Genomic DNA, 17,643 nt, shown 5'->3' on the forward strand with positions numbered 1-17,643 from the left:
AAAACTTGACTCATCTGTAGTTACATCGCGTACCAAGATCGACGAAAAACCAAAAGCCGCGACCCTCTAGGCCGACGTGGTCATTTTGACATAACAATGAAGGACTTCGCCGCCGCAACCCGGCTGCAACAGCGCAACAATACCACGCAGTGCCCGAAAATAGTCCCCTGCTATTGAAAGTTACCAAGGGTATTTTTAGGCACTACGTAATATCATTGCGCCTCCTGCAGCCATGTCACAGCAGCAAAGTCCTTGATTATTACGCCAGAATGAGAGTACAGTTCCTAACCATATCTGCCTAGAAAATCGCAACTTTTAATTTTCCGTTGATCTTAGCATACGATGTAACTACAGAAGAGTCAAACCCTTAGGTTATTTTTTTTTGCGTGATGCTAACGGTCTAATCAGATTCAATGGACCACGCCAAGCCATGCCAAAAGTGCCAGCGCCAGACCCGCAGACCAGCTGAATGGACTCCAAAACGGCAAAAATCACATGTTTAACTCCAGGGGAGCTGGAAAATAAGCCCATTTTTTTTAAAAAGTGGAGTGTCCATTTAAATGTTAGTTCTCTATCCTTTTCCAAGTAAAATCTTAGTCCTGGTACAATTTTTGGTGTGTACTAAAACATCTTATGATAAACCATAATGGTTGCTTTGTTCTGTTTGCTAAACATCTGCTAGTTGCTTAAACCTGTAAACAAAAAAAAGTCTTACTTTGCATAATTTTTAGGTTGAGACGTATATTCTGAAACTCGGCTCTGATCGCAGAGCAAAGCTTTAACGTCTAATTCAGCCTGCCAGTGAAAGATCATGTATTTAACTTTAGTGAATTGTGTCTTGATGTTTTCTTCCATTCTTCCTTCTGTCCCTGGCCGAGTAGGATTTGAGTTTCAAGTTTCCTGGCGTCAACTTCTCCGATGTGTTTTCGTACATCCACACATCTTCCTCGTACAGTACATCACTCCTATGCTCGGTAGTGTCGATGAGGCTACGTACCAGCCCGAATCAGTACCTTCAGACCCCAGCGCGAGTACTCCGGCTGGGCGTCTCATGCTTTGCGCAGCAGGCGTTTGTACCAAATGGTGCATTGTATAGATTCATTATAACCTCCAACAAGAGAACTACATCTCTCTGGCTTATTATCCTAACCCCGTAGAGTGCCCCTGCATGGCTTTGGGAGGAGATCCCTGCGAAGGACATCAATGGGCCACCCAGTGTGCGTTCCACCCTGAGGATTGTGGGAAGAGTAAGGGAAAAAGAAGGCCTCTTGCAGAGTGGCATGAGGGGTCCGAAGAGCTCTGAAACCAGCTTACTGCTCAGCACGCTCAGAGCCTCCAAACCTGTGTCAGGGACGAGCCTTTGGCTGAGAGAAACACAAGTGAGTACAACACTTAAGCTTGAATTTGTCTTGTAAAAAACATAACACACTAACCTGATGTATAAGTGAATTGTTGGGAAGACCCGGGGGTCCAGGCATAGAGCGAGCATGTTTGCTGTGGACGTTGTTGATTGACGGAGATTTAGAAATTTTGGGTCGGCCGGGACCCTGTGCCGTCCCTGATCCTGCTCCAGACACTGTCAAAGTCATAAATATGTATAAATGAAATAACCTTTAATATGTTTATCGGAATCAAATAAGCATCGATTAAAATGACGGACCTGTGTTGTTAAGGCTACTCGAGCCGGGCGAGCCCTTTCTCCTTTTGGCTTCCAGGCGTGCATCTGCATGGTGATCGCTGCTCTGGTGAACGAACGGACCGAGAGATAACGTAGAATCGCTGCTGTTCATCACCACGCTCATGCGTTTGATAGACTCGGCGGGGCTGCCTGACGGAGGACCACGCCCTGTCGACTCCTGCTTTAAACTCAGAGAATTAGCCCGGCCCGGGGTGCAGTTCAACCCCACACTGTACACCCCACTGTGAGACGACGAAGATGAGGAGGGGGCGGAGGACAGTGTGGTGTGATACGTGCTCCCCGAGTTTCCAGAGTTTACCGCACAGTTCTTCTTGAAAGAGGAAGATGAGGAAGATTCAGAAGTGTAAGTACTGTGAGATGACAACACGGAGCTGTTTTTCCGCTTTTTGCTACTTCCTGTGTTACTCATGTTAACGGTGCTATTAGCACTGCTCTTGACGATAGTGTTACTTAGGCTGGATGATGGTTCTCTAGCCCTGATGGACTTGGTTCCAGATCTGGATTTGGGGGGTCGGTTGGAGCCCAAAGAGGGTAGGGAGGACGAGTGGGCTGAAGGCATCTGGGGTGACGAGGCTGACACTTGCCTAGATGTGCCGCTGTAGGCGGGCTGCTCGGTGGCAGACGTTTGCGGAGAAGAGCGAGCGTTCAGGGTGGTGCCATACGACAGGACCGGTTTGCTCTCGTAGGGCGGCGGTGGCGAGGACAGGCCGAGAAAGCCGGTGGAAATGGAGGAAGAAGAGTGGGAGTTTGTGCTCGCCCGATGAGAAGCTGACGATGCTGATGAGTTCTCAAGCGCCATGGGGATTTTCCTATGGAGAAATTTATTAATTCATATTTAGAAATAAGGCAACAGAAAAAAAATTAGAGAACTGTTTGTGGGAAGGGTCGATACACTCACTTCCACATTTGTGAGTTCACATGCTTGTCCAACATGTTGGTCAGAGCAGACCGAACTTGATCCCAGCGCCTGTCGAACGCATAACAACCTCGACCATACAACCGGCTACCAAAAGTGCAGTGCTGAAAAGAGCAGAAAGAAAGATGCCTGTCAAATACTTACCCCCACACCTTAGTTAATTTCAAATTCAAGGACCTTTCAAGGACTTTCCAGGTCCAATACCCTCAAAATCAAGAACTAAATGTGGGGACACATTTCAAGTGAGAGCAAGGTTACATTGTGTTACCTTTAAAGATACATTGTTAAGGTTCCCTTTTGAGGGAACTTGCGCTGAGTCACTGCGATGACACTTTGGGGACGCCTCCAAGGGTAAGTGTGTCTGAATGTGTTAATTGAATTCAACCAATGGTGAGGCTTAATCACTATCACTACTTATCACTATCTGAAATATTGCCAAAGACGGCGTTACAGGGACGCAGGAAGTATGGCAAGGGAGACGCAGCGTCTTTTTCCCTTCTCAGGGAACAACAGTTACATACATAACCCGAGACGTTTTCATTTGTCAAACACAACTATGCAAAAAAGCATTTTGGTATGAATCAACATTCACATACAGAAGATATAAGCATTTAAAGCAAACAGTGTAGCACGTGTGATACAATTTTTATATTATCCTTCACTACACAGGGAATAATATGGATTTTTTCCAGAAAACTTCTCGCATAAAAGAGATTCAAGCACTTTCAATGACCTGTTTCTATGCATGTATATTTTCAAAAACTTCCCAGGGCCTTAAATCTTTTCACCCAGATTCACAAACTTTCAAGGATTTCAAGGACCCGTGGGAACCCTGCCTTACAATCCGACTAAAATTTATAATCACAAGGATTCTACTTACAGCAGCTGGTCGAGGGTGGTAACCTGAATAATGGCAGTCCAGTTTCTCTGTGGCCTCCTCTCTCTCCTCATTCTCCCCCTCATCGCTGGAGACACGACTGGCCTCCGTACCGGCTGGGGCTGGGTGAGAGTGATGCGCCTGATCGTGGGTCACGGCTGGGTCTCCTCCACTGTGAGAGTTAGTGCTGTTTAGCCTATAACAAATGGCACAATGCACGTTAATCTGGAGCTAGGTGCACATTTGCCAAATACAAGAACACAACTTGAGTTCACTGGAGGAGATGATGCAACTCACCGTGGAAGTCCAAAACTATGAGGTTTGGGTTTGCTGAGGGGTAAAGATTTGGTGGCGTCGACAGTGCCATTGCCGTGGGATACCGGGTGGGGATCTTGTTGTGATAGGCGAGAGGGGGCAGGGTGAGGGTCCCTGAGAGGCGGTGTTGGATGGGAGGGGTCCAACCTTAACTGCAGCTCCTTCTCACGCGATTTGCTCTTATGCTCGGCGAGCAGTGTGTCAAAGCGCTGCCGTCGGCCAAGCACCGCCCTCCTCTGGCTTATGGAATGTGTCTATGGAGACATGACTTTGATGTTAAGGGAATGTTTGGGAATTTCCAATATATCAGTCAACATACTGACATCAGACGAAACATTTCCATTGATCCTTATCAATATTTTAAGCTGAATATTCTGATATCTAAATGCATTATTGCAGTTTTAAGACTAAACAAAATGATAGGATCCTCTTGTGAAGATGCTGGCATACCTTGCATGTTAAGGATCTTGTGCATGGCTTACGGGCTGTCATATCCATAACCCCACAATGGATATCTGGATTAAACTCTCGTTCTAATAGAAAAAAAATCACACAAATTAAGGAAAGGTCACGTGGTTGTACTTTTAATGAGGTTGAATGTTTAATTACAACATTCGTGAATATTTCACTATATTGTTGTTAGTATTCACCTGGTCTCTTGTACAAGGGTCTTTTGCTACTGGCACTGCTGTTGTCTTGTTTTTTGTCTAGAGACGAGAGGTGGCCCTTTCCATTTGGGATCTGGCCAGGGGCCAGCTGTGGAGCCTTTGGTATGGGGGGAAAGTTAAGGCCTGACTTCAGGGGAGAGGTGCTCACAGTATTGGAGGAAGAGGAGGAGGAAGTGGAAGAAGAGGCGGGCACGTGGGTGAGTTTGGCTGAAGGTTCTACCTTCGGATGGACCTTGTCTGCCTTGACCGCAGGACTCGGGCTAGGAGGCAAAAAAATAAAGATTCGTACTTATTTCGTACTTTGTGTGTCGTTTCAGAATACATCTTTATTGTAACTTAAAGGAATAGTCTACTCATTTTCAATATTAAAATATGTTATTACCTTAACTAAGAACTGTTGATATCATCTGTGTGCGTGCACGTAAGCACTGGAGCGCGCTGCGACGCTTCGATAGCATTTAGCTTAGCCCCATTCATTCAATTGTACCATTTAGAGATAAAGTTAGAAGTGACCAAACACATCAACGTTTTTCCTATTTAAGACGAGTAGTTATATGAGCAAGTTTGGTGGTACAAAATAAAACGTAGCGCTTTTCTAAGCGGATTTAAAAGAGGAACTATATTTTATGGCGTAATAGCACTTTTGGGAGTACTTCGACTCGCCTGAAAAGTCCGCTCCCCTTCTCACTCTCATAATGGGAGAGGGAGGGTGTTACTGCGCCGAGTCGAAGTACTCACAAAAGTGCTATTACGCCATAAAATATAGTTCCTCTTTTAAATCCGCTTAGAAAAGCGCTACGTTTTATTTTGTACCACCAAACTTGCTCGTATAACTACTCGTCTTAAATAGGAAAAACGTTGATGTGTTTGGTCACTTCTAACTTTATCTCTAAATGGTACAATTGAATGAATGGGGCTAAGCTAAATGCTATCGAAGCGTCGCAGCGCGCTCCAGCGCTTATGTGCACGCACACAGATGATAGAGGGATGTATCAACAGTTCTTAGTTAAGGTAATAACATATTTTAATATTGAAAATGAGTAGACTATTCCTTTAAGTTTGCGCTCAATAAAATATATAATCCAATAAAAAATCCATCATATGGAGTAAAATTACAATTACGATTAGCTGTTATGCAACCCTAGAGTTAATCAGAAAATCTACAAATAAATCAAGACTATAATAACCACATGTTAACTGTATTAATTGTTCAGGGCCAACCATAATTATTAAACATCAAATACGGCTGGTAAAATTATGATTTTGAACCCTAGAAGCACACACACCTCTCTTCTTGCAGCACCCTAGTATAGGGAAAATGAGGCTTCCGGTGAAGCAGCTTGTCTTTGGCTGGTTTGAAGATTTTAGGGGGGATGCTGCTGTTTACACTGGAGGGGCGTGTCACTGAGCTTCCCCCGACTCCGCCCCCAACACCGCCCTTGTTCCGAGAGAATGTGAATGTAGAAGAGGCATAGCTGGATGGAGGCTTGCTGCTGGAGCCGTGTCTTCTCTCTGTGGGGTAAATATAAAGGCTTTGAATGCTCATGACACTATAATACCTGAAGAATAATAAAATCAAGGAACAGGAAAGGAAAACACAGTAACATATGATCAGTTATTTAATGTCATATTACAATATTAACCCTAATGGAGGATGACAAAGAGCTTTCCTAAACAGGATGAAAAATTTTCATCTGGTTTGAACTTTGGCAAAGTCAACCATGGAGACATTTTAATAGCTATATGACCTGACCTGCAGTTAATGTAAGTAGATTAAGACTCCAGCACAGACACAGACACATAAAAACACTCCTCCTTTTCACTACGTTTAAAAGCACATAGTGAGAGCAGTGACATATTTAGTTATTTACAGGCTTAAGTTAAAGGGACATTCCCCTCGGTTACTTTCAATAGCAGGGGACTATTTTCAGGCAGTGCTTAATATTAATATCACTACGCCTGCTGCAGCCATGTTACGGCAGCAAGTCCTTGATTATTACGCCAGAATGAGAGTATAGTTCCTAGTCATATCTGCCTAGAAAATCGCAACTTTTCATTTTCTGTCAGTCTTTGTACACGATGTAACTACAGAAGAGTAAAGTTTTAAATAGGAAAAATATCAAAACTTTTTGGTTATTTTTGAGTGCGATGCTAATGGACTAATCAAATTCAATGGATTATGCTAAGCTATCTTAAAAGTGGTACGGCCAGACCCAGAGATCAGCTGAATGGATTCCAAAACGGTAAAAATTAAATATTTAACTCTAGGGGAGCTGGAAAATGAGTGTCTCTTTAAAAAGGGCCTACCTATAAAGACTGACAATCTGGTATGTAGATATGGCTCGGATCACAGTTTAAATCTTGAAGGGATGCACCAAATGTTTGGCAACCAAAACTATTCAGCTGAAAATAGTAGAGGTGCACCGATATATCGTCCAATGATGCTTGCTATGATTCTCAATGAATTGGCTTTATGCCCAGCTACACTACTTCCTGAACTTCAGCCAGCTCCTTGTTTTCTGTCTGCCATTATTGGACAAACTGATTAATCCAGGTGTGTCTGATTATTGTTGTTGTGACTACTGAGGTCAGGCACACCTGGATTAATCAGTTTGTCCAATAATGGCAGACAGAAAACAAGGAGCTGGCTGAAGTTCATTCGCTGTGCGAAAGTTTAATATATACATTTTTGCATTTGGCAGATGCTTTTATCCAAAGCGACTTGCAGTGTATACATAATATATATATTTTTTATGGGGATGGTCGTGTTCCCTTGGCTTTTAACCCATGACCTTTGCGCTGCTAAAGCAATGCTCTACCAGCCCTACAGTCACATTAGCTACAAAAGTGAGCGACACACACCCGCTTGATGGGCGTTCCTTGGCTAGTACATACACCTTGCCAAATCTGGAAATGTTGAAAATACGGTGAGAATAAGAGGATTTAAAAAAAAGGTTTTGTTTATTTAGTACTATCAAAGGCCGGGACAAATACCACACCAACCAACACTCTAAATTCTGTTGTGTTATTTGGGTAAATATAATATACATATATAAATATACATGTATGGTTATAAATAATCATATGCTGGGTTGTTGTTAACCCAAACATGAGTTAAAACAACCCAGCATTGCATTGAAACAACCCAGCATATGTTTATTTATAAACCAACATATGTGTTCTGTCTAATATTTTCCCAGCATTGGGTTAAAAATAACCCAGATAATTTAGAGTAAATCAGCACATCTTACTTATACAAACTTATGTCTGTGCACAACAACTGAAAATCAATGCAAAGGTTAATGTTCTGTCTATGAGTGTCCATTTCTGTACCAGAAGAGATCGCTGTACTAACATAATATACTTATTTGTTGATTATCCGCAAAGGCATATAATAGTTTCAGATTAGTTAAGCGGACATTCTGTATCATAGCAACCAAAAAGCGTCAGCTAAAACTGCCAAGCAATCGGTTGGCGTCAGCGTTTTCAGCCATATTTAACGTTTTAATGCTTCCGTGTACAGTACACTGAGATAAGCCTTCTTCAGTTATTGTAATGATTTGCCAGCAGAAACAAATTGTCTTACTAAACTAGCCGTTAGCAACAAGATGATGTTTTCTGAACCGAACTGTTGGCTCGGGGGCAGGGATCCAGTCAGGAGTTCTAATAGACGGCCACCTATTGGTCATTCATGATCCAGCAACATCTCCTCATTTGCTTATGATCCGGTAATATCGAGTGACTCCGTGTTCCACTGGTGATCCAATAACATTTAAAAAACGAAAACGCAAGTCTTGTTTTCCTAAATTTTAGTTCGTTTTACAGGTCCACATTATAGTTATAGTTTAGTTTTAGTTTTTTTAAGAAACCTTCGTTTTTATTGTATTTCAGTTAACGAAAATGTTTTTTCACTAATAGTTTCAGTTTTCGTGAAAGTTTTTCGTTTACGATAATAACCCTGCTCAGCATTTGCATAAAATAGCCTTCTTGTCTATTTTGGCCCCACCTTGCTCACGCAGCAAACATTCATGCAACTTTAATCTGGAAAAATGTTTCATACTGCGAGACAAACAAACAGAACAGGTTGCAGACACAACAGTGGTCTAGTATAGGTAATAACACTTCACTCCAGTATTGCTTTATAACTTCAGATTGGGTCTGGGAAATCTGCCAGGTTTTCTGAATAAAGGAGTGAACTGCTGTGCTGTGCTAACACAGACCCTGTCCGCTCTATACAAGCCTGTCAACAACAGATACACATGCCGCTGCTCCCACACAGCATTTGTCCTTAAGCTTTAAAGCAAACCAGTGGCAACACGAATGCACACATTCATTCTCTCTCTCTCTCTCTCTCTCTCTCTAGTCTGATGTCTTGCCTGTGTTTATCTTGTTGATAATCCCCACCACAGAGCTCTTAAAAAAACACAGACACACGCAAGGGAAGAAGTCCTTGACTTATTTATTTCTCATGGATGCTAATGGCTTCTAGTCGTGTTGTTGGTGATGCTCTGGGAAAGCGAAGCAAGGACAATTTGTTTAACCAAAGCCCCAATTAGACCACAACAGTTCACAGTATCATTTCACAGCAATCTGAAACTGCAATAGGGAAACTATACACTGAACACTGTTAAGCTACCTAACAAATGACCACAGGAAGCTACCAACATAAAATCAACAGCCACAAACGAATAAACAAAAGTATATATAAACAATTTTACGCTTGAGTTTAAAAACAATGAAGAAAATGAAAAGCCAACAGTCCTCTGAAGGATCTCGCTTTGTTCCTTCAACAGTGAACACATTTGTACAGGCTGGTTTACGATATATTTAGATGAAGCCTGACTATATAACAGAGATCTAATGCCCAATGTGAGGATCTGAGCTCAAAAACATGATCCAATGCATCAATCATGAGATACCATCTGACAAGACATTAGTAATGTGTATGTGTACAATACAGATTGCCTGAAGAGTGCAGTTGCGGTACATTCACAAGGGGCGAAAGCAGTAACGCTTAACGAAATGGTTGTCGGAAGCATGGCCAACAGCCAATCACAGTGGCCACAACATATAGAGACAGAGCGCAGCGCATCATAACCTGAAAACCACGCCCACCGGGGGGGAAACAATCCAATCGTCTCCATTGACTTTGTATTGAGAGAGGCCGCCTCCTTGTCATTTCTGGCTTATAACAAAAACAGAATAATGCCTTAAAGCTGCTGTGTGACAATATGTACAGCTAACAAGCCAAAGAACCAAGAAATAAGTTTTTATAAGCTGTCGAGCTCAAAAAACGACATTTACAGACAGAAAAGTGGAAACAGGCAACTTTTCATAGTACTCATATTAGTAGAACTGCGTCCACTAGGGGGAAACGTAGTCGGCGATCCACTTTTTTCTCCTCAAAGGCAGGGTTTAACGCTCGTTTTTTGAGCTCGACAGCTTATAAAAACTTATTTCTGGGTTCTTTGGCTTGTAAGCTGTACATATTGTCACACAGCAGCTTTTAGGCATTATTCTGTTTTTTGTTATAAGCCAGAAATGACAAGGAGGCGGCCTCTCGCATTACAAAGTCAATGGAGACGGTTGAATTGAAACCCCCCCCCCCAGTGGGTGTGTTTTTCAAATTTGCATAACTGCACTCTGTCTCTATGCTCAGGTCTTGCATAAATGTAATTGGCTGGCTCAAACTAGGTTATTTGCATAAGGCGACCTGATTGGCTGAGGCACACGTTGGCGCTTGAAAAGTTAGGAAATGTTCAACTTCTGCCCGAGCAACGGCAGTGACACAACGTTGACGGATCCACAATTCAGTTCGGCAACGCATAACGTCACCCATTTAAAGTAAACGAGAAGCATTGATGCTTACGCCCTGTGTGAATTAACCGTTATAGACATCAATGAAGCGGAAACATGTGACAGATGAACGTCATGACTGGCCATTCAAAATCGAGTGTGTAAAAAGTAATGCACAGTTAGCTGGGCATCAATGCAAAACAACAACAAAAAAAGAGTTTACTATTCTAGCAGGTAGTAACAAAATTATAATTTAAAAATTTAAAATGCAAATGTTTAATAAATAGTTCTTAATCAAATAATTCAAATAATAGCAACACACAATCATATAAAAAATATGGCTTTAAAACGCTGCCATGCTTTTAAAATATTTTTACATGCATTTCAATTCTTGATTGCGGATGTTCGCAATACATAGAGCAAATTCTTTCAGTTCATTATGATTCATTAATCATTGTCCTGAAAAAGCACTTGCCAGAACTAGACTCTTCCCTACACTATTAGTCAAGCACTTGAGCATTTAAAAGTTTCATGGTCTGTGTAGTTAATCTGCTCATTAATCTTTCAGTCTAGAATAAAAGAGTCTCAATGTTCATAAAACAACCCTCTCTCTGCAACAGTGAGTGATTGTGTAATGATTTCTGGAAAGCCTTCGGGGAAACTGGCTCAGTCTGTGAACAATAAACAGATCGTACGCTGGAATATTGAACATAAATGCCGGACTGAAAAACTTCTGGAAGGGTATTAATGTGGACATGTTTTGGCACACCTAGGAGAGGTTGCATCTTCCAGAACCTGCACAAATACTCAGTCCCGTGACATTTTTAGATACAAATATGGTTCCAATTGAATATTAGTTTCATTCTGAGTTTGATAAACAGCTGAACTGTGTAGTTATGTTTGGCAGTTTAACAATGCTCAAACTGAGTGCTTACAACTTAAATAAGACAAATTAGATGGATGTAACTTAGCTGACAGAGCATTGTGTTAGCAACACACAGAATATGGATTATTTGATAAAACTCAAATAATGATAAAATGCATAATTTGAATGCAATATATGTCGCTTTCAAAAAAGCAACTACTAAATGAATAAATCAGAAATGGGAAAAAGTATGCAAAGTAATAGTTTAATTATTATTATTATTATACACTTGTAGCCAATCAGCAGTAAGGGGCGTGTCTACTAACCGACATCGTTGCCCGGGGTGCGTATGTGTGGGGCGGGTCGATCCAATGAAGGTGCAGATTCTATAGGGGTAGGGGCATGTTTGTTTAGGTGATTTCAAATATCAACATTGGCTTTCAGAGATCATGCACCCCGCCTTTACGGCCATAAAAAGTCATGCAAAAACAGCAGCTCTAAAAAGACTTTTGTACTGTTACCTGAACTGCTTAAAACTCTATAATGGTATTTTTGGTACAAACCGTTACTTGCTTCCAAACTTAGACCTTCAACTGATCCATAAATAAACTTCCTGAAAATGAACTCAGCTCTTACTGCACTCACATTTAACCTTAAAGTTTTGTACATTTTAATCCAACAAAATGAAATAAATGTGAACTGGAGCACAATACATGGTGTAAGTGAAATACTACTAGTATACTGTACATGCTATACAAATTTGTGTAGAACAGACCATCACTCACTTTAAAACAGTTATGCAGACTATATATTAAATTGAAACCTTTGTGGTTTATCAAGTGCATTAGGCCATATCAAATTTGGGATTAACTGAGCCACCAAAAAAAGCACCAAAGCATTTTGCTATAGGGCTTCAATTAGATTTTGGCTCCCTCTAGTGGTCGACGCTAAGAGTCCCAATTCCAAAGCTATCAATACAAAAAACACAAATATACTATAATATACTGAATTAAAAACTGGTAATGGGACTATTAATCCAATGTTAATATGGACAAAGGATACTAAACCAAATGTTCAAAATAAAAAACTGCTTTAAACAATGACATTTCCTCCAACCTACTAAAATAAAACCATTTGATTTACTTCAAAAAACTACTTTTAACTTATTGAAAAATGTTAAAGGGTCATGGAAGGGTCATGAATAATAATGTCAGTAGATCACATTAGTAAACATTTTAACAACGTTGTACTTAATTTAATGTGTAATTTAATGTTGGGGACGTACATCTCGACTATGACATCAGTCGGTGTTATGTTGAGATTGGCTTGTTTTCCAGCTGTCTTGTGCATGCACGAGGTTTACATAAAAATGAGGAAACAACCACGTTGAGGCTCATGATATGTCAATACCATGTACAGAGCTCTTATTATTCCTCTATGCCTAGATAAATACAGTTTTTTATTATATGGCACCTTTAAATAGGGCTGTGACGATAACCGTGTCACCGCAAAAATTAGATGCCTACCGTGGTGCAGAGGTCATCATCGCCATCACCGCACTTTTTTATATTTTCATGATTTATTTATTTTGCTGGTGAAAGTTACAGAAGTGCATATGGTGTATGATATGAACTATACACAAAAGTCATTTTTAATCATAATTTACTGTCTTTCATCCTGTGTTCAAGGGTTTCTTGAGGGACGGTCCATTAAACATATATAGGGGTTTATTTTTGCGCGTGTCTGATTATTGTTACTTAATTACTAAGTTTCAGTACTTGGTGTCTACAGAAAATGTTTACACAAATACTGTCACGGGCGCAACCTTCTAAACATGTAGCCATTAATTTGAGCGCGTCATGCCCACGTGATATTTCTTGCATGCCAGGGGAACGGTACCAACTGGATTTAAACCCCTGCAAAATCCAAACAGTCACAGCACTAGCTTTAAATAGGGGTGTAAGAAAAAATAGATACACATGAGAATCACAATATTTTGTCCGGCAAATAAGGTATCTGGAGGGGAAAAACAAAATATAGATATTTTTCTAATAAAAATCACACATCACAAAAAATTCATGGCAGTGGTTCGTTTACATCCCGACCACTAGATAGCATTCTTCTTATCTCTTAACTTAACAGTGACAGGAAGTACTAGCATAGGGGTGCGCCACAATTTTGGTTTGCATATATGGTGGTGTGTTCTCAATGACAGCTTTGGTAAAATGATATCCTAATAAATTCCTAAAATAGGAAATATCCCAATACAGGGTTTCCCGCAGAAAATTTGTTAGTTAAGGTGGTAGGGTTGTGCGGGTGGGCGGGGCCGGGGACATGACAATCAAAGGGGCGGGGCATACGTGTCATGATGAAAATATTTTAAAAAAAAATGTTCAAACCAATTATTATTATCCAGACAAGTTTACATTAAATCATTAAAGAAACAAACATAAAAAAAGAGGAAACATTGCCTGCGCTTTTATCTTTTACATTAAACTTTGAAAATATTTTAATTTAAAACACTCAAATAAAACTCAATTTTAAAGAAACTATGACAGAAAATGAACACATACTAGATTATTAATGAATTAAATGTTTTATCAACTGGCTAGTTATCCTCCAGACAGTGACGGACCATGTCTTTCAATTCGGCCATGTGGTGCACGTGCCCGCTTGGGGTGTGAAGCGCATCCACGCTATTCTCCGAGATGCATTTGACGGCCTTTTGTGCAGCGAAATTTTTTTGGGACGACCTAGTTAAGGTGGTAGGGTTTCCCAGCTTAGGCGGGCCACCCGAACTGAAAAGTGCTGCGGGAAACCCTGCAATATATCACCTCGTTTTGCAGTATCATAACACATTAATAGCAACCCATGTATCGTGATACGCATCGCCGGATTCTTGCTTATACACAGCCCTAGTGTTAAACCCCCATTGACACTATTTTAAAAATAAGTAAACAATGATCCCCAAAACACAGTTCTGTAAAGATAAAAGCTCTTTTTTGCTGTTTTTATTCCTAGAAATCTTAGGAGTCTTTTGCAAGGTTTTACATGTCCTGTATTAAATAAAACAGCGCAGACGTGCCAACTAAAAGAGCACATCAAATATTAACTTGAGGATAGTAAACAGAAGTCTGGCGGTGGATATCAAAGCTTCGCGTGCCTCCCCCTTCGTGTTATGATAGTTGAGACAGAGCAGAGGTGGGGGCGGAGGGATTTCTGACTTAAATCCCTCAAGTGAGATGAGATTTTTCTAAAACACCTTCATCGAAAGACAGTGAAGAAAAGAGAGAGGAAGTCAAGGTGATCTTACCGTAGTGTGCTTGGAAGGCCTGGGGTTTGACTACCTGACTGCAGTTGTTGCACATGACCAGGTAGAAGTCGTCCTGTGCGGGACACTGGCCAAATATGGGCATGTCTGCAAAAAACACAAAAACGCAGATCAAAAATATTGTTTGGTGCTTGCATGCTAAGGTAACGGCTACAAATGCAACTGTTTTTGAATCAGTACATATCACAGTGTACAGACCAAAACAAAACCCTAGCTTGTTGCAAATAACCGATTCGATTCTGAATCATCATTAGTCCAGATGACAGAACAGACTTTCACTAAATGGCATGTCAATCAGGCATTTTTTCTTTCCTTTAATTTCGTCTCAAATAAAAGAGCACTATTTAGTGTGTTTACATGACCTTGGATGTCATTGGCTTAGTAAGCATAACACAATGTCCTAAGCAGGGACAACACTGTCGAGTGATTAGTCTTTTATATATCGTTTTATTCTAAGCAGTTTTTGTCAATTACAAAATGTTAGATGATCTCTCATTAGTACGTTTTTGTATAAAAGTATCTGCTAAATATATAAATGTAAATAAAATAATAAATGCATGTATAATATGAATGTAAATGTAAAAATGAATAAAAAATATTGTCTCATGGGGCAGAGCCCTCAAAAAAACGTCCTACCATTTACAGTGTTGCGTTAATACACAAATGCACATATTAGCAGGAAGCAAAACTACAATCTGTACAACCTGACTAATAAATAATAAACTTTTGGCATAAACTTGATCACAAAAGCCCTACAAATTAATAGGGTTATTCCCAGAGCTCCAAGTAAACATGTCTTCAGAGTGCACACCCTTAATAAATAGTATCACTTTAACTACACTGCCTCTTCAGTCTGCCCGGTTCAGGTAAGGCCATCCAGGCCATTTCACTGATGTTCCAGGAAAAGTATCTGGACGAGTTCACGTGGTGCCCTGGGTCACTTTCGGCACAGCTACCCTGCTTTTATAAGAAAGGAAGCAAATGCATAGCAAGCTACTGAGCCAGCTGTTTCAAAGGCTGTCTGGGGATGGAGGTCCTTAGCGAGAGAAGTGAGTGAGTGGGGGAACGGGCGAGAAAGAAAGAGAGTAACTGAGTGGGCGAACGAGAAGAAATTGAGATTGCAGATTAAGAGTGGCAGTTGTAAAGCTATGAAATATCTGCAAGGCCGAAAGATTATAAACAAGCCAGCGAAGACAAGTCGTACTGTGGGTGGCATTTAGCTTTAAAAAAAAATCGAAAGTGCAGAAAGTATCCCGAATCAACGGCAGAGATTGAGGAAAACAGTCTATTCAAACCACGCAAATAACGTTAGATGAAAGCATTAGAAAAATCTGCACGTTTAAAATAAATCGTTCCTAGTCCGAAACTATTTGGTGAGGCCTAATGCAAACTACATGTTCTGTACACTTAGTAATGTCTAAAGCACTCTACTTCTTTCAGCAACGATTTCCTTTCAAACCAGATTACATGCTGAACTCGGGAACGTTATTTGTTTAAGGGCGAAAGATTCAAATTATCTGCGAGACATGCATGGGAACCACAGCACTTTAAAACAACACACTTGTGTGGCATTTTAACACCCATGTCTCTTGGGTACACAATGACACTAAGCAGTGGCTAAGCAGTAGATGCACAAACTGTAGGTAGATCGGATGTGAAGGACACTCACTGTCACTAGAGGAAAGATTTGCACATTTTTACAACGTTACAGCAAGGGATATGCAAAATGTTTTAAATAGACTAAGATTATTAATGATTTCTTATGGAGCCCATCCTTGATTTCAGAAACAGTTTCTCAAGACATGTTTTTTAAGTTGGACCGATTTCTTTATGCAGAAGTGTGCACCTGGATGTTACTGAAATGCCTGTGAAGACACAGCTAAAGTCCAATTTTTTTTACAGATTTAACATAAAATCATCCTACATGATGTAATGAACTATATGCAAATCTATATGCACATTTAAACTTTAAAAAATTTCCGCCTAATTCACGACACGTCCCTACACACATAGATGTGTTAGTGTTCTTAATAAACAGCCGTGTGCACAAGTTTGTTAATTTGCATAATACACTCCCAAACCAGCCCTATATAAGGACTTTCCGCAAAGCAGCGCTTGTCCTCAGAAAATTTTAGAGAAGTATGTCATCGAAGCAAAGGGGCTAAAACAGAAATCCATGTTCTTATATTAATTAGAGGTAAAATTATGTTTTGCTTTGCTTTTCGATTTAGGAGGTTTTACTGTCGAGGAGGAAGCCAGATGTGCTGTGTATCCAATGGCGTAACAGGTAGGCCTATCAATACAAAAAATGTATATGCGATAACGAAGAACTTTCAATATGACTTCGCCAGAGACACATCTGTATCTAAAATAAAACAGACAGGAGGCATGGATTAAGTGATTGATGAATGGACTTCTTATTAAGATTTAAATGAACATTTAGGCATTAAGCAGGTGCTTTAGATAAAAAAAAGTGAGGAAGCAAATCCATCCACACATAAATATACATATATTAGACTTATTGTGTGAAAATATTACCTTGATATCTTTGGGGCTTTTTACACCTGGTCACTTCATGCGTTTTTTCTGATCAGAAACCTATCCGATCGTAAAAAGTCCAGGTGTAAATGCCCTCCTAAAAATTTTCGAGACGGAATTAAATCCGATCGCTCAAACCACTTCAGGAGGTGGTATAAGATGCATTTCAGATGAAACCTGACAAGTGTAAATACATTTGTTTTATGAAACCACAAATGTCGCATAACTCCTCCCAAACGTAAGCAAGCCACCCGGAAGTTAGCCGGCAAAGAGGCAAACAAACAAAGACGACACACTTGCTGCTTTATGGAGCGACGACAGCGAGTAACAAAAGCTTCCTAAAACCAATGAAAGAGTTCAATGACAAACTCGAATGATATTAAACAAAGAAATAAAACTTTGAGAAAGAGTTTTGTGAACGCTTTTTCCCATCATGGACCTGTACGTTAAATCATCGCGCGTCACGTCACTCCAATGCTGCTCTGCACTATGCGCTCCAGCTTATAAATATAGTACAACATACAGTAAGTGCTGCCTTTTGTTGCATAAATGTCGTCTTAAGTTTTTTAAGGCAGAGTAATGAATCGTGTTTTTGCATTTTGCGCGGGAGTAGAAGATCGGATTCATATCCGTTTTGC

General features: G+C 40.4%; 1 protein-coding gene across 1 annotated transcript in view; it reads right to left on the reverse strand.

The window, feature by feature from the left end:
* Positions 1–447: 447 nt before the first annotated feature.
* Positions 448–17,643, reverse strand: part of atxn7 (ataxin 7) — a 37,149-nt gene continuing 19,953 nt past the window's right edge. Inside the window, exons 5-14 of the mRNA XM_055184361.2 lie at positions 14,450–14,554; positions 5,762–5,987; positions 4,458–4,735; positions 4,258–4,340; positions 3,790–4,061; positions 3,496–3,688; positions 2,598–2,719; positions 1,661–2,508; positions 1,434–1,576; positions 448–1,364 (exon numbers count right to left, since the gene is read on the reverse strand). Of these exons, the coding sequence (XP_055040336.2) occupies positions 1,347–1,364; positions 1,434–1,576; positions 1,661–2,508; positions 2,598–2,719; positions 3,496–3,688; positions 3,790–4,061; positions 4,258–4,340; positions 4,458–4,735; positions 5,762–5,987; positions 14,450–14,554 (2,288 nt within the window). The 3' untranslated portion in view covers positions 448–1,346. The remainder of the gene's footprint in view (positions 1,365–1,433; positions 1,577–1,660; positions 2,509–2,597; positions 2,720–3,495; positions 3,689–3,789; positions 4,062–4,257; positions 4,341–4,457; positions 4,736–5,761; positions 5,988–14,449; positions 14,555–17,643) is intronic.

The sequence above is a fragment of the Misgurnus anguillicaudatus genome, chromosome 14 (genome assembly GCF_027580225.2).
Source record: "Misgurnus anguillicaudatus chromosome 14, ASM2758022v2, whole genome shotgun sequence".
Classification (NCBI taxonomy): Eukaryota; Metazoa; Chordata; class Actinopteri; order Cypriniformes; family Cobitidae; genus Misgurnus; species Misgurnus anguillicaudatus.